We start from the raw sequence: 19,066 nt of genomic DNA on the forward strand, positions 1-19,066 counted from the left end.
GAGGCAGTTAATCACTAGAGAGGATAGATAGATGGTAGAGATACATGGTCGATAGATGATAGGTAAATAACAGATGATGGATGGATGGATGGATGGATGGATAGATGGATAGTTAAATAGTTAGATGGATAGATAGAATTTAATACAGGAGCAAACACGTTACAATGTAACTTTCCATTGCAAATTCAGTCTTTCCTTTGCCAGTCTCTGTACGTTTAAACAGTTTGGTCGGAAGTTGTCCGTGTGACGTATGGATTTACCTTCATCATGTCTTTGTTACGTTTCTTTCCAAACACAGTTTTTTCATTCCCTCTCAGGCCTCAACAGACACACTCTTCACCCTTGTGGGAAGGAATTTAGAGCAAGAGAGAAGCCTCACTAGTCTACGCATAAGGACTTTCCGGCAGAAAAGGTCTAACCTGTCTGTATTTGTGCCCATGTATGTTACTCTTGTACCGGCAAAATATTCTACACCCCAACTAAAATATCGGAGGGTGTTGGGTTCTCTTTGTTTTTTCGTGGCACGGGACTGTAATCAGACTACTGGAATCTGTCGTCACTGATGTGGTTGCAGCTTCGGACCCTTTGTTAATTCCAAAGGCAAAAGCAGGGATCCCAAACTCAGCTGCCTTACGGGGACAGGCAGCTAATAAAATTGAGTGAGTCAGTCCAGGTCAGACATAAGAAAGGTGTTTGTGTTTGGAGAGGCACGAGGGGGTGAGGGGGGAGTGGGGAAGAGGAAAGAACATCTGTGCTGTTTAAAGGTAACAGCCTCAGCTGGCTGGTGCTATTAAGTCATGCAGACCAAGGACTGCAGTCCTGTTTCAAGACAAGCCCCAAATCTGGATCTTTAAAGGAAATGTCATAATTTCAAATAAAAAAATTTTAATGTTTATTTTTATTTTTGAGAGACAGAGACAGAGCGTGAGCAGGGGAAGGGCAGAGAGAGAGGGAGACACAGAATCCGAAGCAGGCTCCAGGCTCTGAGCTGTCAACACAGCCCAACGTGGGGCTCGAACTCAAAAACTGTGAGATCATGGCCTGAGCCGAAGTCAGACGCTTAATCGACTGAGCCACCCAGGTGCCCCTCGATTATAAATCTTTTAAACAAAAATTTTTTAATGTTAATTCATTTTTTGATAGAGCATCAGTGGGGGAGGGGCAGAGAGAGAGGGAGACACAGAATCCAAAGCAGACTCCAGGCTCTGAGCTGTCAGCACAGAGTCCTACGCGGGGCTTGAACCCATGAACCACAAGATCATGGCTTGAGCCAAAGCCGGACGCTCAACCGACTGAGCCTCCCAGGCACCCCTGTAATTTTAAAATATTGTTTCAAATGCTCACGATGGAATAAAACTATGTCAGACAAGGTTTGTTGGCTACCCTTGAGCCCGTGAGCGGCCACTAGATGACCGAGGGAGAGACCCAAGCCTCTGATGAGCGCCAAGGCCGGTAGGCAGTGGTTCCCACTTTGGGTCCAAACACTGTCCCCCTGCTTTCTCTTGCTGCACTGCACACTGAATGCTCTAAACAAAACCTTTTCTTGTGTTGGCGGCTTCCGTGGATCAGGAATCAGGAAGGACACGTTTGGGGTGTGGCTGTCTCTGCTCCGTGATGCTGGGGGCCTCAGCCAGGAAGGCCCCAAGGAGACGACAAGACCCTGAGGGCTGGACCCTCGGAAGCCTCACTCCGAACGCATTTGGTGGGACCTCAGTGGGGTCGTCAGACGGATACTCGCCCCGCTTGGTGGCCGGGCCTCCCCACAGACAGCGGGCTCCTTCTGAGAGGAGGCCGCGAGCTCCCAAGGCAAGCATCCTGCAAAGCCATCGAAGCTGCTCAGCTCGTGGGACTTGCGGGTCCCTTCGCGTCACTGCCCCACGGCTGCCAGCCTTCCTCCTGGGCGCCGGGGGAGGCGACGGCACATCGGAGCAAGAGCGTGGGCAGCAGGACACGGGCTCCGCCTTTGCGAAACACGACCTTCCATGTCTGCCAAACACCACGCAGATCGAGACGATCAAAGGGGAGCTGAATGGAGATCCGAGTCCGCCAGTTTAGCGCCTGGCTTTGCGCTGACCGGGACGGCTGTGGGATCGGCACTCGATGCTGGGGACGGGGGAGCAGGTGCGTGCAGAGGCACCAGCTCACGGCCTCCGTGCCCGTCAAGAGTGTGAGGCTGTCACAGGGGGCAGCAGCACGGAGCCACCCCTCCTTCAACAGACCCCCTCTTGCCATCGTGAAAGCAGACGGATTCGCTCCTCCCCTTCCGCTCCCAGGCTACAAAACCAAGTCCCTCTATCAGGGATTTTTTTTTAAATAGGAAAACATGGGAAAGCATATCAGTGTGGAATAGTAATTGGTGTCATCAGAGAAATTCCCCAGTGCTGTAGAATCTGGAGAATCATCTGTGTTCTACGCACGACAGAACCTCTTTCAATAGCTACCAGGTCAGTCTGTCTCTTGTGTCATCGGGGCTGAGGGAGCACCCACAGATCCTCACGTGCTGGCCACACAACAGCACAGAGGAGGCTTTGCAAGTGACGGCCTGGTCCGTGTTCTGCCACGTCCCCGATAACCCCCAGGCCTCAGTGTCTGAAGCCCGCACGATGGTGTGTCCTCGGTTGGGGTCCAGATGAGGGAGCTGTGCCATCTGGGACATTCACGGTCAGGGGGTTCCAGGGGAAAGACGCCACAAGAGAACATGCGTGAACCCTTACAGCTTCCGCCAGTGCCGGGAGGTGTCCGTGCAGCTCGCGATGTGTTGAGCAGAGCCACAGGGGCAGACCCCACTTCAAAGGGAGTGGAGGGAGCCACACTGGGCAGGTGACAGAACCACATCCCCAGGGCCCCTTTCCTTTCCGCGTCTGACCGTCCACCCGCGTGAGCTCAGGAAGCGGTCCGTCTCTGGGACCTCTGTTAAACCTTGGTGTCTCGTTGACAAGGGGAGAAAGGTGACCATTCTTGGGAATGCATTCATGGGTTTCCTCTTCCGCGTCTCTGGAGAGAGGACTTTCTTCTTAGTCGAGGCATCTGCTGGCCTCGGGATGGGAGACGCTAGGATGGGCTCTCCCATCGCTCCTGAGGTTGTGCCGTGATTTGCTTTGTCCGGTAAAACGTGAGCAGAGGTGACGCGTGGCCGGTGACGGGGGAGAGCTGTAGGGCTGCCACACGCTCTTCGAAGCTCTGTGAACATGCGGTTCCACAGCCAGAAGCCCTGGGGCTTCTGTTGAGGCTGTTGAGGCTCTCGTGTCCCCAGTGGGGTTCTCTTGTGCCCAGAGAGGCAGTCAGCCTGAAAGCCAGGATGTCAGGGAGTGAGCGAGAGAAGAATCTTCGGAAAATCTTTCTCATCTCCCCACACTCTGCCGTTTCAACACCACGAGGAGCCCTGAAGGGTCAAACGAATAGATTTTGTTATACTCCAGGGGCAGGGAGGACGCAAATGGTGTGTCAAAAGACCAGATCCCACCTCTGTGCTCATGGGTTGGGGCCTGCGGGACCGTGGGAAGGACAGGGGGGAGGGGGGCGGGAACAAGGGAGGGCGTGCCTCAGTTCCCCCTGATGATGGAGAGAGGAGTTTTCCGGGAAGACCAGCAGGAACTCCAAGGCCAGAAGGGTCTGTGCTGGCCAGCCACATTTGGGTTCTGGAAGCAGGTTGCCCCGCGCATTCGTAACGCAGTGACTAAATCAGGGTTTGGTGAGGCTAGGTCTGATTCCACTGGGGCAGTGTAGAGGTACCCGCACGCCCAGCCCCCGTGTGCCCTGCAGAGGGGCGGGCGGGCTTGGGTTTGCCAGAAGGTACCCCGCAGGGACAGAAAAGTTGCAGAAGAACACAGGGAGTCAGAGTAGGGCTTCCGGAACCAGCGTCAACCACGCAGTAGCTGTGTGGCCTCGAGCAAGTTACTTAACTTCTCTGTGCCTCCCTCTCTGCGCCCATAAGATGGGGTAAAATTTGTCTCACAACAGCACTTGTACAAATACACTTTTTTTTTTTTTTACACGAGACTCTTATGCAACGTATTGATTTTTTTTTTTAGTCCACAGACACCTCAGGAGAGGCACGGTTGTGGGCTCATCGATGGTAAGGGGTATACGGCTGGGGTGTTCCGGGATCCTGCTGACAGCAGGGGGGTTGTGTAGGGGGGCAGGGGTCGTGCACAAACTCTGTACTTCCTGCTCTAAACACGAAAGCTTATTAATTTTTGTAAGAAGTGATATTTAATCATGAATGTCTTCAAGAAAGACCCACTCTCTAGTTTGCTCCCCTGATACTTTCCAGCCCGATTCTGGTCAGAAGATGTTGTGTAGACAGACTTTAATTGGCCATCGTGTTTGGGTGGGATTGCAGGAATGAGAGCCTGCCCACTGGGGTTTACAGGGATGAGAACCCACCGTGGTGAGCTGAGCTGGGGGCCGAGTTCTGTCTCCCCAGATGCCGGACTCCAGGGTCTGACGGAACCTCATTTGGAGGTAGAGGCTTTGCAGACACAGTCCCTGTAGCACGCTGTTGGCTCAGTCGATTAAGCGTCCGACTTCGGCTCAGGTCATGATCTCGCGGTTCGTGGGTTCGAGCCCTGCATCAGGCTCCGCGCTGGCGGTGTGGAGCCTGCTTGGGATTCTCTCCGTGCCTCCCCTGCTTGCGCTGTCTCTCTCAAAAATAAATAAACGTTAAAAAAAAAATGTGTTCACAGAGCGGATCTCGTGATCAATGTTCTTTTCACGATTAAAAAAAAAAAGGTAAAAAATCAAAGTGGAATAAAAATAAAACCTGAACTCACAATGATAAAAACCAGATTAAATGTTGGGATGGTGGGGAATTGGTGACTCTTGCTTTCCGCCTTGGGTGTGTCAGAAATCCGGAAATAGCAACAGTTAAACCCACCAGACCAGTCAAATAGCGTGGAGTACGAATGTTGTGCCCAGAAGACCAGTTTTCAGACTGGGTGCTTTCAGGTTAGAAACTGATGGGAGCGTGCAGGGACGTGATGTCAGAGGTGAATTACCAGGTGAAGGAGGGGGCTGTTTAACCTTTAGGAGGATGGTTATCACCGTGGGGTTCCCGGCTGGCAGGGGGTTAGTGAAAATCACTTTGAGGAAGATTTCTTAAGTTTCTTTGACGATTATCAGGGGCACTTAGAAGAAATGACCTGAGTCTCGCATACGTTCATGACATCAGCTGGATTTAGGTTTGCTCGCGTGGCTTAAATGGATGTGTTTGCTTGGCGTGGAGGGGGGCGGTCTTCAAGCCTGGTCTCTATTTATTTTATTGTAATTGTTGGATCCAGGGCTCGTATACGAACAAGGATCTGTCTCTTTTCTCCTGGCTCTCCCACCCCATGAGCTCACGTCTCACTTGGTCTTGTTGGGGTGTGATGGCTGAAGTCGCTCACCTTAAGTCAGGGAGGAGGACCTGGGGGGAGGGGGACGCTCTTCTGGTAGCTCTTGGAACATTCCTGAGCCCGCCCGTCCGATTGGACCCAGTCACTGTCACCAGAAGGAGGAAAAGTAATTGTTGTCTGTGGGTAGTCTCATCTGTTTCTGGGACCCAAGGCTGTTGCCCAAAGAAATAGAACACTGTCAAGGTCAGCCACCTGTCCCTGTGAGGATGTCATTGTTCTGAAGGATGTCGTGTGGGAAGCAGCCGGTCTGGTGTTCGGATTCAGGAGGCACCTGTTCCCAGTGACAGAAGACTTCCCTTTTGTCTTTCGGGGCAGAACTTCTGCCGTGCGCCATCACCCCATAATTGCCTGCTGGGTGTTATTTTCAATTTTAGAGAGGGATGTTTTAGGGGCACACCTCTCTCTCTCTCTCTCTCTCTCTTCTTTAAAACTGAAAGGCTGTCTTTGAAAATATGCTAACAGAAGATGATTTTTGTTGAAATAAGCATCAAGATATCCCTGAAAAAAGGGGATAGGAAGGAAATAACCTTACCAGCTATTAAAACACGTTATAAGAGACTGTGTTTAAAACATTTGAGTGCCACCTCATGAGAAGGCAGACAGATCAATGAAGGCAAACAGAGAAGCCAAAAATAAGCAGACGAATGTAGTATGTATCGAGGTTGGCATTTTAAATCAACGGGGTACTGGGTGAATCGCTTAATAAGTAGTTCCGACGAAACCCATATGGAGAATCTCACACGAAAATAAGTGCCAGGTGGACCAAGGGAATTTTCTCATACATCGATTTCCCAATTAATAATAAAAATAAGACCAACAAACAACAGAGAAACGGACAAAGAATGTGAACAGGCATTTGATTAAAAAAAAAGGTGTTTCAAATACAAGCCTGCGAAAATCACATCCAACGACCCTCCGACGTAATTAGATACTAGTTTCATTTGTCGGATCTGCGGCAATCCAAGAGGCAGACAGAACGGCACGTAAGACCCTCTCGGTGACGGTGTGATTTGGTAGACTCTCTTCGGCAGTTTGGCGAGTTCCGTCAGAACTGGACTTGGGCATCTCTTCTGGCATGACAGTCCCTCTGTCGATGTTTATGCCGTACACATGCGCGTGCGCGTGTGCGTGTGGCTTCTCTGAGCACCGATGGCAGCAGGAAAGATTGGAGATCACCTGTTTCTCCATCGGACGGACACTGGGTGACCGGATGTTACTTCAAAACACCTACCAGAGACACTTTTAAACACGTATGTAGTTTCAACCCCCAGAAGACATACACTAAATTAGATACAAGTTAGGAGAGGTGAGTCTTCAGGGAGAGAAACTTTACGTATCCCCATTTGTAACATCTGAATATTTACAACATGCCTGGATTATTTCTTCAGTGAAAAAAAAGATGTTAATTAAAAATTAACAAACCCCCAAAGACATCCCTGAAAGTGTGAGGTTGCTGCCCAGAGCTCTGGCTTTGACTTAGAACGTTTCCCTTGACTAAAGAAGTATATTGAAGCAATTCCTCCGAAACGCCGGCAACCTCAAGGACTGAGAAGACAGCCGTCCTGCTCTGTGACGTGCTGTCGTGAAATTGGAGGGTTGGGCTCTCGCAGGCAGCGAGATCAGGTCGCATCCCAAAGCCTGGGAACCACACAGCACAGTGCCAAGGGCGTGGCGGTGCCCGGAGCAGGGAACCCAGCCGAATGTCCACAAAGACTAGTCACGGGCGAGGAAGCCCACCCAACTTGCTTTTCCGCAAATACGGGTCCTGCTTGCTCTAGGAGATGATGGCCCCGGCGAAATGAGAAACTTGGACACCTCGTAGACCTTTGAGTCCCCACTCCCGTCTCCCAGTGGATTGCAGGGGTTGTGTATTTTTTTGCTGTGTTGTTTTTTTTTTTTTTTTTTTTTCAAAATCAGAGCTTTGATGAGTGATTGACTAGTGCACGGACCAGATGGAAAGAGGGTGAAATTCAAAATAGTCAGGTGTGCAGGTCTTTGTAAAAATAATGACGATGGGAGCTAAAGTCTGTCTTCTTCTGGACACTGTATGAAGGACTCGGTGTACCGTTATATCCGAGAGTCCGTGACGTTCAAGAAAGAACAGGGCTTTCTTCTTGCAAATCTGCTGGTTCATGAGGCGAGTCTACGACGGGAGAGTCGATAACACACGCAGAATGAGTGGGGCGGTGCCCGTGTGTGGGCGGCACAGAGAGCATGTGCGTTTATTGCTTTAGTATCAGACGCAACTACTCTGCCTTTCTAGAAACGGTCACGAGCTGTTCTCTCTTACCGCCATCCGGCTGAGCCATCATTTGGGGGAGCTGTGTCGAGGGATGCTGATTCCATCAAGGCTTGCTTCTCTAAACGGGACTCGCTGGTTCATGTGGGGTCGTCATGATCCCCGTGAAACCATGGACAGTGGGCTCACATAATCAGCTGTGGAGCATGCAAATAGTGCCCTTGAGTGTTGGGGGGCGGTCTGTTGTCAGTAGGAACAAGGGGGGTTTCCCTCCCCAGTCACCTGGTAGGCAAAAACCAATCCAGCGTAGAAGACACCCGTCCGTATACGTATACGCATCTCCCTTCTGCTGGCCCACTTGGTTTAACTGCTGGCTTTCCCACCGGGCAGGTACATTGAAAATAAACTAAACCTTTCTAGGATAGCCACGCCTATGCTGGGCTGTCTGTCCCCTTGTCTTCCTTTTTTAATCCATTGTAGAACTTATCAACATAAAACGTGTGTGTGTGTGTGTGTGTGTGTGTGCTTTCTCGTTGGAATATGAGTTCCCTGTCAATACAAAACATGCCTTTTTCATCCTTGTTTGCATTTCCAGCCCTGTGAATGTCACCTGGAAAGTCCAACGGTGTTTGCTGAAGGCATCACTGAACGAATAAACAGACGGTTTGGTTTACTGTGTTATTCGTGACCTGCTTCGGTCACGTATCCAGTCAACGTACACAGTCACGCATTTACCAGACTGTCTTGGGGGGTGGAGTGGGGCCAGCCTTACTCCCTCCACAGCTTCTGACAGTGATACGCACACCCATTGTGCCCGCACGGTTCCATCTGCCAGGCAGTCCTGTTTCTAGCGACTGCATGTCTGTTTGAACTGGTGTCTGTGGGAAAGACTGGCCTTGGCACCCTCTTCACGAACGGAGAGTCGGAAGGAAAAGTAGGCGCTTAGAAAGACTAAAGATTGGGTGCAGGAAGCACTCAGACCGAAGATGTTTTTCTCTTTTTTAATGTTTATTTATTTTTGAAGGAGAGAGAGACAGAGCGTGAGCGGGGGAGGTGCAGAGAGAGAAGGAGGCACAGAATCTAGAAGGGGCTCTGAGCTGTCAGCAAGCCCGACGCGGGGCTCGAACCCATGAACCATGACATCGCGGCCTGAGCCGAAGTCGGACGCTTAACCAACTGAGCCTCCCAGGCGCCCCTCGAAGATGTCTTTCAAAAGTCGTGCAGCCTCTGTCTGGGCTGGCAGAGAAAGCCCAGGGGCCAGGCTCAATAGGAGGACAAGTGCTGAGTTATCGAGGCCCCAGGATAAACGGGACGTCATCAGAGCCAGCAGCCTGCCTGGCATCACATGTTGCTTACCCTTTGGGCCAAGCAAGATGTAACGCTCTGGTTTTCTGCCTTCCTTGGGTTCTCCTGAGTTGGTTGGTAGCCAGACTGGTCCCTGCTCTAAGTTATTTTATTTGTCCCTGGAGCTAGTCAAGAAGAGAGACCAGGATGATCTGTAAATAAAGCAGCATGTAATGAAAGCAGCTGAATACAGTTGTGCAGGTTGTGTACTGCTCAACTCTAGGAAACCTCACTTCACATCATGATCTACATGAGTGATGCTGCCCCGGGGTTGGTCAGTGCGCAAGTTGAAGAGGCCTGACTTACAGAGTCCCAGCTAACGGAGGCCACAGGCTGGCGACATTGGCTGCTTCCAGTCCTCACGTGTTTTGAAAAGCCAGGATGGTGTTTTCAAAATTTGTTTTTAAAAGTGGGGCTCTCTGGCCTGTCTCCAGCGTTGCACATTCGGCCGCGCCTGCACGGCAGCTGGAGGGAGGACTCTGCCCCGCAGGCGAGGCCGGAGCTCCCAGCCTGACTTGGTCCTTTCTAGTGGTGACAGACCACAGGCAGGGCCTCATAGTGTCCAGTAACTGAACCATCTTCTGAGAGCCGTTCACCCCTCACCCCTCCTGCCTGGCGGTGGGTCCTGGCACCCCCAGGCCACACCCCCCAGGCCTCCCCAACTCCAGGCTCGAAGGAGCCCCCCTGGGGCTCTTGGAGATACGTCTTTCTCGTGGGGACAGACTCCTGCCCATGTGTATCGTCTGTCCTACAGTGTTCTCCACAGGGTGCTCCTTTGACAGCCGGAACGTCTGCGTGCAGTCCCTTGCGTCCCTCGCTGGTGACGTGACGTCAGAAACCGTTTTCCGTGAAGTGACTGGCCTTCCTTCTAAATTTAGCATTACCCCAAAACTGGCCACGTGCACACAGGTTCCCTCATCCTCGGGAAGCTGTGAACACACAGAGCTGGCCAGAGACTCGGCCACACCCGTCCCCCCCGCCTCGTTGGAACGTGACCTCTGCCCGTCACCTTTATCCACCCTGCACTTGGGCGTCAGTTTGAGCGGGACTTCCTCGTGCACGTTCCCCCCATGGGGTGGGCAGCGTGATTCCACGAGACGGTGGAGAATCTGGACCTCAACACGTCCACCTTCCTCTCGTCATTTCGACATCCCGTCGTGTGTCTGTTGTATATTTTACGCTGCGGTAGTCCAGGTACCAAACCGATAAATGAATATGCCCGTGTTAAGGGTGAATGCTGAAATAATTTACTGGCATGAGTGCATAATAATAGTTGAGTATTTGGAACCTGCTGCTTCACATTTCGATTTTACGTACACAGGATTCAGTTTTTCCGTAATGCCACTGCGTGTACTGGGGATCGTCCCGCAGCCACGGCACGGAGACTCAGCCAAGCACTTTCCAGAGGCAGAAAGAGGGGCCCAGGGTCACGCGGTCCACACAGAACCGCTAATAACGTCGTTCACAAGCACACGGAGGTGCTCGTTGGCCGAGGCAGGGCCAGGACGCGGGGACGGAGAGAAGGTCGCCCTGTGCCTGTAGCACGCGGACTCGGTGGGGAGCCTCATTGTCGTAAACTGTTCCTGGTCAACTAGCCACAGAAGCAGTGCGTGATTGTGGAATACGGCACTATGGCCATTGCACGTGGGCGTATGGGGCAGGTTGTATTGTTTTCCACAGTGAATGAGAGGAAACAAGTAAACACGGGAGGGGAATTTTTGTTTTTGAAGCTTTGCTTTGGCCCCAAACGGTTTTCACCGGACTTTGAACCAGTGGGGAAATACAGGTTTCTATCAGCGAATGGGGGAGGCTGCCGTTAACCAAATCCCCCAGGGTAGTGAGTGAGCGGCGTCTTGTGTCACCCAGACTAGGAGAGATTGGGTGTGGGGAGCTGGGTCACCCAGCATGCGCTGCAGACATCACCCGGCTGTTTCCGTTAGCTGTTTTCCAGCAGGTTCCTGGATGCCGTACTTGGAACACACATGTGCGCACACACACACACACACGTTTATTTGTGTGCATGTGTGTGTCCACATATGCGTATGTGTGTAGATTTGAGCCTTGAGCAACACGGAAGTTAGGGGTGTCGACCCCCTGCCTGGTGGAAAGTTGACAATCCGAGTATGACTTTGACTCGCCCAAACGTAACTCCTAACAGCCTTCTGTTGATCAGAAGCCTTGCCAAAAACATACACCATCGATGAGCACATTCCGTGTGTGTCCTCTGTATTGTATCCTGTGTTCTTGTAGTAGGATAGGCTAGAGGAAATCAAACGTTATTAGGAAAACCATAAGGAAGAGGAAACACATTTACGGTCGTGTGCTGTCTTTATCGAAAAAGATTCATGTGCAAGTGAGTGGATGTGTACCGCAAACCCATGTTGTACCAGGGTTAACTGTATACATATACAGATGCGTGCACATAGTCGTGGGTGTATGTGCACTGCAGCTCAGTTGTGTTTTCAAAACACAGCACACCGTGAACCCGAGCAGGTTTTACCCGTATCGATCCATAGTACATGTGCCTACTGTGGGCGGAAGTTACGACTTTTCCCTGTCACTATGGTAGATACATTTTCAAGTATACGTGGACGACAGAGTAACAGAGTGTCTTTGGAAATCAAGTGCCCTGTTTATCTCTGTGTGATGAGGCTGTCAACGTAACCTGTATTTATTGAGCCACAAGTAGGTTGTAAGACTTCCGTTAATGAATACAAGTGACTCATTTGTCATAAACCAAGGCAGGGATTAGCACTTGGTTCAAGCCCAGTGAAACCAAAGTGCACGTGTCCTAAGAATGATCTTAATGGTTCCAAAAGGCTGCTCGGAGATCACTGTGTGAAAATGATTCACCTGAGGCAGACCGTGCTCAGTATATGCCACAGCTGTGTCTTCGAGGAATGACCACCCACTTTCTTGTACGCCATCGTACTTGAAATGCACTCGCCCTCTCTCTGGAGCCAGGATCCATTCTTCAGTTCGGAACATCTGAAACACGTCCTCGAAATGTGTCTCTTCTCCTGAAAATGTTCTGTGTCTATGAGAGGCAACTTCCCAGCGTCCTGCACTAAATTTCAGAAAGCGTGTCCCCTTAGAAATAACGCCATTCATTATAACTTCAGGTAGCTGCAGTAATTATTAGCAACAAAAGCTGGGTACTTCCTAGCTTAAATCGTCAGCCAGGTCCTTCCTGAGCACTCAAAAAGGATTCATGGGAGAAACATTGTCAGAGCTCCACATGACCTACTTGTGAATAAACTGTAAGAAACATGTGAGCCTGTCCTGTATCAGAAAAGTCTTATGCCCTGATGTGTCCTCTAGAATGAAAAGATCACCAAATCCAGGATGATGACCTATTTATTTAAAGCAAATTTGATTCAATAAAATTCCAGTGCACAATAATGGGACGGCCCTTAGAATTCATCTCCGTATAATAGCAGCTGTCCACAGTGAATTGAACTTTTTTTTTTTTGCCGCCACCTCCCGGTTGCCTGCTATTTAATTGAGTTCCCGCAAAGCAGAAATCATAGCTTTATTCACCTGCCGATCTCACCGGAGTATCTGGAAAACGAGACGGCTTCCCGGCCTACCGCATGCCCTTCCCGGTTTATAGATGACTGCATTCCGAGTGTTGGCTTGTACGAGGATTATTTAAAACAGAAAGCATGCTATTTTTTTTCATGCAGAAACAAGGCTGTCCATAAAACTCCTAAAACTGCAAGCTTCAGCACCGAGGGTCCCCCATGAGAGACGATGCCTCTTCTCGTGGTAGCACAGTAATTCAGCAAAGGGAAAAGACGTGTGGGGTGAGGTCTGGGGGGGGGGCCCACGGCCCTCTCCCGGGGAGTCGCTGTGGACGCCCCAAGTCCCTCCAGCAGTAAGTTGTGGCTTCACGTGTTAAGTGCCGTCCACCCCAGGAAGCTGACCCGAGCCTGGATGCCCAGGGTGTCCCCTGGGGGCTGGTCACTAGGCGCCTCTGGCTGGCACGCACCGTAATGCCAGGCTTCCAGAAAGCAAGCAGGTGTCGGACGTAAACTGTATCGTCTGTGCAGACAGGTCGGGCACAGTGGACCCTCTCCTCAGGGGATGGTGGGATCCCCCTGCCCACAAGGCCGGTGCCTGGATGCCAGCCAGGGGCACCCTTGCCACCCGCCTTTCTAGAACGGCAGCCTCAGAGCTGCCCTTGGCTCTGTGCCACCGTGCGCCTTGAAGGCGTTTCTGTGGGAGGTCGTGTGCATGGTGTGAGCGTGCACCAGGGTTTCAGAGGCTGGCGCCCGGCCTCCGTGTCCGTGCAGGCACAGCGGTTTCACATCTGGAGGGTGCACCTCGGAGTCTGCCCCTCCCGGGCCGTCTCGTCCCCGACTGTGTGCTCGTCCCTCCTCTGCTCTGGCTGCAAAGCCCCTTGTGTGTCCCCCGCACCCCCCGGGGGGACCAGGAGGAGCAAACCCAGCCACACGCACGACTTTCGAACACGAGTCCGGTTTGTAGACCAGACGGTTTGCCACGCTTCGCGCGTTTTCCTGCATACTTGCCATTCTGTGTGATTTTCCACTTGAAACTTGTCGGAGAGAGAGGAAGGGCAGGCAAGGACCTCCTTCCTCACCCACCAGCTTCTCGGGAAGGAGCGAGGCCCCTCCTGTCTGGGCACAGAGCTCTGGGCACATGACTTGCCCCCTGCCTCGGACGGCGGGGAAGAACGAGTGAACGGGCATGGGATGACACACGCGTGTGTGTAGGGAGGCACGTGTGTGCACGTGCCAAGTGTGTACACGGTGGCACACTTGTATCAGGAAATCTGTGTTCGTGTAAAGTCTGGTGGGCGTGAGACCTCCAGACACGCACGGACCGGTGTTGAGTGGCCGCGGACGTGCGTGGGATCAGAGTACGTGGCTCCTGAGTTCTGTGGGTTTGTGTGATGCTAAGGGTAGCACAGGGCACGGCCCGACCTGCGTGGCCGCCCGGCCAGGTGACGAAACACCCGGGTTCCCTGCTCGTGAGCTGGGTGACGCCCGGGTCCTCAGCCGCTGGGGGGGAATGACAGCGGCACTGGCCCCACGGGCACGTGGGATCGTAGAGGTGAGGCCGCAAGGCCCGTAAAGGGCGCCCGGTGCATGGTGCACAGTTGCTCACAGCAGCCGTGACGGGGACGGTGGGGTGGGAAGGGCTCGCACGGGAGTCGACGGGTCTGTTCAAACCTCCGCACCTGCGTTCCTGGGGCTCCCACCCCGTCTGAGCTGCAGCCCCCCACTCTGAACTGAGGACATCGTTAGGGCATCAGCCAATACAGGCGAGGCGTCCTCAGCGCCTGGTGCAGGGGAGACGGTCAGCGGACGCGCCTACGCCGTTTTCCTTCATTTCCCTTTTCTGCTTCAGTCTTCATGGTCTGGAGGTTTGCAGGTGATTCTCTCTTTTTTTTTTTTTTAAACTAAATCCACCCACGAGCGCGGCTTTGACCCTCTGTGCCTGCAGACTGTCCGTGCACCGTCCGAGCTCCTCTGTTAAAGCTGGGAAGAGCTGGGGGGCCGCCAGGACAGAGGGATTGCAAGGTGACGGCGAGGTGGCGAGGATGTGATTAACACAGGCTCACGCCTGCAGTAGGTTCCCCAGTCCCAGAAGCAGCGGCGCCCCTGGGGTTCCCCAGAGCCGTCTGAGCTGTGCTCTCTCTGTCTCCCCAGGGCCAAGGTGAAGAAAGGCGTGAGCGTCGTGGGGGTGAGAGCCAGCAGCCCTTCCATTTGGGAGGTCACGGAGGGCACGGAGCACACTGGCAAGTACGCACCGGCTGTCATCCTCTGCCAGAAGAAATCCGCGGGCTCGGAAACCGGGTGAGTCCCCGCGGCCCGCGGTACATTCAGACTCGCACCGCGGCCCGCACCGGCACCTGCCGTCTGTCCGTAACCCTTGTGCTTCTCAGAGAGGCGGGCGGAATCCGTCGTTGGGGAAGGGGGGCTGTTCTGCAGACTGGCCCTCCTTAAAATTCCAGCGTAGCCCCGGGGTCACCCGCAGGGGCTGCTCCGCGCAGGTGGGATCTAACCTACAGCTGGGGGTACGCGTCGCCGAGGCCTCCCTCCGGCCGGAAGGGCATCTCTGATGAAGCGGCCTGTCCTGTGAGCCTTATACACGAGAGCGTGTGAATCTCTGGCACACGGACTCCGCGTTTGCCGTGCAGAGTCCGGGATCACGTACGCCATTGTGTTGGTGCGCACGCGTTTTCCGATGCACGGGGAAGTGTCTGCTGTGGGATCATAGGGCATTGTCAGTCACCCGAGAGGCCAATTAAAACTGGAATCTGTGTCTCATACCCAGCAAGTTAGAAACCGTCGACTCACAGCTGGGCAGAGGGACTTGGAAGCTCAGCGCTTCTCGATTTTTATTCCTGTTTCCGGAAGCCTCATTTGGGGCTCTGGAGAATCCCTAGTCTGGTCTCCTTATGTTACTGACCATTGGAAAGTAACAAGCAGATGAACACGTTATTTCTGGTGTCAGGTGATTAGACCTCAGCGCGCAAGTGTTTGGAAAAATACGTTTATTTTCTTTCCATTTACTTACTCTGATCTCGAGGTCGTGGATCCCAACTGATGGCTGTGACACTGTCACCTAGAAAGGTTTCTTCTGCGTTGTGACGTTAGCAAAAATTAGGAAGCCTGGGCGGGTGGATGCATGGATAGATGCAGGACGGGTAGGAGGCAGGTGGGTAGTTAGGCAGGCAATCAGGTTATTTGATTCTTAACTAGAAGAGGAGAGGAATTTGGGGGGAGGGCTCTCGACTGGTCTGTTCTGTTTTCTCTTCCTTTCTTGCCCTCTCCTCTGTAGGTTGTTGTAAGTGGGAGCAGTTGGAGCATCTTCTGTAAAATATGAAAAGGTTTGAGCAGTTTCAAACTTTTATGATTTTTTTTTTTCTTTTGAGTCCCTGGCCAAGAATTAGCTCAGTTTATCCCGGGTCTGGAGGAGGGAACAAGGAAAATTTCTGAACACGGCTCATCCCCATCAAGGCGTAAGCCTCTTTTCCGTGGGTCAAAACTTCAGGGGCTCCCAAGGATCGCTTTTAACCCTTCTTGAAATGGAACAGAAAGTCGGCATCTGCAGAATACACAGAAACACACAAATGTATGGCGTTTGCCTTTTTTCTTCTCTCCTGTGTATCAGGATCTTGTTTTAAGAAGCAAGTGCCCTGAATGGAATTTCACGTTATGCCTTCAAAGTCCTGACCCCCTATGGAGAATATTCCTGATCGCTTTGTAGATCCTGGTGTCCGTTTTCTGTTTCTTCCTATGGGTCCAGAGGACAGGAAAAAAGCACGCGCATACGCACAGACATACGCGCACACACTGATGTTATATGCGCATAAACAGTGTATTGCATGTGTATACGGACACGACGTGTTTGTGTGTGTACTGAGATGTATGCGTATATCGTATGACTCTACAGAACATACATACGATGGAGGTGTTAGCGTGTGCTTGCGTGTATGCATATGCTATTAGGTGATTTATCTGTGCTCACATCTGTCGAGGGGGAGGTTCGTGTTTCCGAACTCGGTTCTCACGCTACAGCTAGGAAGGCTTTGCCCGGTGAGGAGGCTTAAAAGCGGAAGCCGTCTTGGTTTGGGGACACGTCTGTCTCGTCCGCAGCTACGGCCCCAGCCCGACGGCGCCCCCTGGTGCACATGGGGCTCCCCACCCATGCTGGTCAGCTGCGGTTCTGGAGCTACACCTCATCTCTGTTATTCTAAGGGTTACGATGCGAATCACACATAGTGAATCCTTTCCGGTACACCTGTTTGAAACAGTAAGGCATATGACAAGGTGTGTGTTGAAGCCTAGGTTGGGGAAAACCCAGAGAAAGGTACTTTTTTAAAAAAAATTTAAAGGTTTACTTATTTATTTATTTTTTGAGAGAGAGACAGACAGAGACAGAGTGTGAACAGGGGAGGGGCAGAGAGAGAGAGAGACACACAATCGGGAGCAGGCTCCAGCCTCCGAGCTGTCAGCACAGAGCCCGACGCGGGGCTCGAACCTCCGAGCCGTGAGATCATGACCTGAGCCGAAGTCGGATGCTTAACCCACTGAGCCACCCAGGCGCCCCAAGAGAAAGGTACTTTTTTGAGCGGAGGGGTCCAGCAACTGTGATTTCTACTGGAGGAGCGTGCCAGGAAGTTGGGGGAGAAGGCTGAATGCGGGTTGCTTTATCCTGTGAACCGTTTGCACCATGAATGGTTTGCTCTGTGCATGTATTGCCATTTAATGAAATGTAGACAGCTAAATGGACATTTTTTGAATATGATACATTTATTAATACAGTCAACTTTTACCCTCACTTCAGAATTTTTCACCTTACTTCTGTCTGTATGGAATTCAATGACGAAACATCATGTTCCAGGATCTGGGATAGTGAGTGGCCTGGGAGATCGATTTCTCTTTATCTGAAGGATAATTGGAAAATGTATTACAGAGTGGATGTTTTACTATTAGAAGGTTTTGCTTCAGAAGTTGTCTTGCTTTATAAATTCTTCCTAGTGCCTTTGAATGTTTTTTTTAGTTATTCTTAAAAGTCAGAATCAGATCATCAGAATGTAAAGAGGTAGTCTTAATTAGCTTGAGAGTCATGGATTTTGTATTGCTAATAATTCACCACGGATCACGAAGTTGTGCTAATGAAGTTAAATCACTGTGACAGGTGTAATTTTATGGATTAAGGAGACACTTGTGGTCGTGATGAATTCAGTAGGAAGGAGTGAAGATCTCTCATCTGAGTTGAAATACATCCTTTCCTTTCTGGAAGAGTTGGGTTGCTGAAAACCTTATCATAGTATTAACATATGAATGTTATCACAACTCTCTGGTCTTTTTTTTTTTAATTAAACCAATGTGCTTGGCCATGTAAAACTACTGTCTCAATGTGTGTGTGTTTTTAACATTTTTATTTATTTTTGAGAGACAGAGAGGGAGAGAGAGAGCAGGGGAGGGGCAGAGAGAGACAGGGAGACAGAATCTGAAGCAGGCTCCAGGCTCTGAGCTGTCAGCACAGAGCCCAACGCGGGGCTCAACTCACGGACCGCGAGATCATGACCTGAGCCGAGGTCAGAGGCTTAAATGACTGAGCCACCCAGTGCCCCTCTCTGGTCTTTTTTGACTAAACATAGCCAAGAAATAGTGCGGAACAGGGTAGAATAACTAATGTCCCTCCATCAAATTCCTCACTAAGGCACAATGCGAACCGAGATCAATGTATGACAAAAGCTGTGTATTTGTTTTTAAGTTTATTTATTTAGAGAGAGACAGACAGCGCAGGGAGAGAGGGAGAGAGAGTCCCAAGCAGGCTCCGCACCACCAGCAGGGCTGATGACTGGGGGCTGGAACTCACGAACCGTGAGATCATGACCTGAGCCAGAATCAAGAGGCAGACACTGAACCGACTGAGCCACTCGGGCGCCCCAAGTCGTGTATTTTTTATCTCTTTGCTCTTCCCTGCATAGATGAGTGTTTTCCGGAGTTTGCCGCCGTTGCATAGGTGGGGCATAGATATGGGTTTGAATCAACTCGAATGACAGAAGCTTCCATGGTTTTCTGTTCTCCGGAGAGACTTTGATGGACATGCTCATCTACCTTGTCTTTCTAGCACCTGTCCTTTGTCAGCAGATCGTAGACAGGAAGTGCACAGCTGGAATTAATCTTTTTTTGATAATTGTCCATTTATTGTATATGCACTAATTTCATGTGTATCGTAGGTAGTATTTTTCACTTTAAGAAGTACATATTTTAGATAAATACGTGAACTGCTATAAAGACAATTGATATTTCAAATACAGACCGATGTACAATACCATGAATGTATGTTCAAAGGGAGGACTTTCTGGCATCGATAAATGTATCTCAAACTGTATTTGTTAGGATTATTTGATTATTTAATTTTTATTGCAGAAAAGAGTGACTTAGGCAAGACAGAGGTTTATTTCTCTCCCACCCAGAAAAAGCCTGCTGTGGGTGGGTAGGCTGGGGCTGGTATGATACTCCCTAGCACCTCCAGGGTCCCAGGCCCCCTCTTCCACACGCACCAGTGCAAGGACTCCGTCCTCACAGATGAAGATGGCTGC

The 19,066-nt window shown here is 51.2% G+C and overlaps 1 protein-coding gene across 1 annotated transcript in view; it reads left to right on the forward strand.

The window, feature by feature from the left end:
• TMEM132D (transmembrane protein 132D) overlaps positions 1-19,066 on the forward strand; it is a 563,851-nt gene that overhangs the window by 247,273 nt on the left and 297,512 nt on the right. The window contains exon 3 of the mRNA XM_047828139.1: positions 14,652-14,798. Coding sequence (XP_047684095.1) covers positions 14,652-14,798 — 147 coding nt within the window. The remainder of the gene's footprint in view (positions 1-14,651; positions 14,799-19,066) is intronic.

The sequence above is a fragment of the Prionailurus viverrinus genome, chromosome D3, assembly GCF_022837055.1.
Source record: "Prionailurus viverrinus isolate Anna chromosome D3, UM_Priviv_1.0, whole genome shotgun sequence".
Taxonomy (NCBI): domain Eukaryota; kingdom Metazoa; phylum Chordata; class Mammalia; order Carnivora; family Felidae; genus Prionailurus; species Prionailurus viverrinus.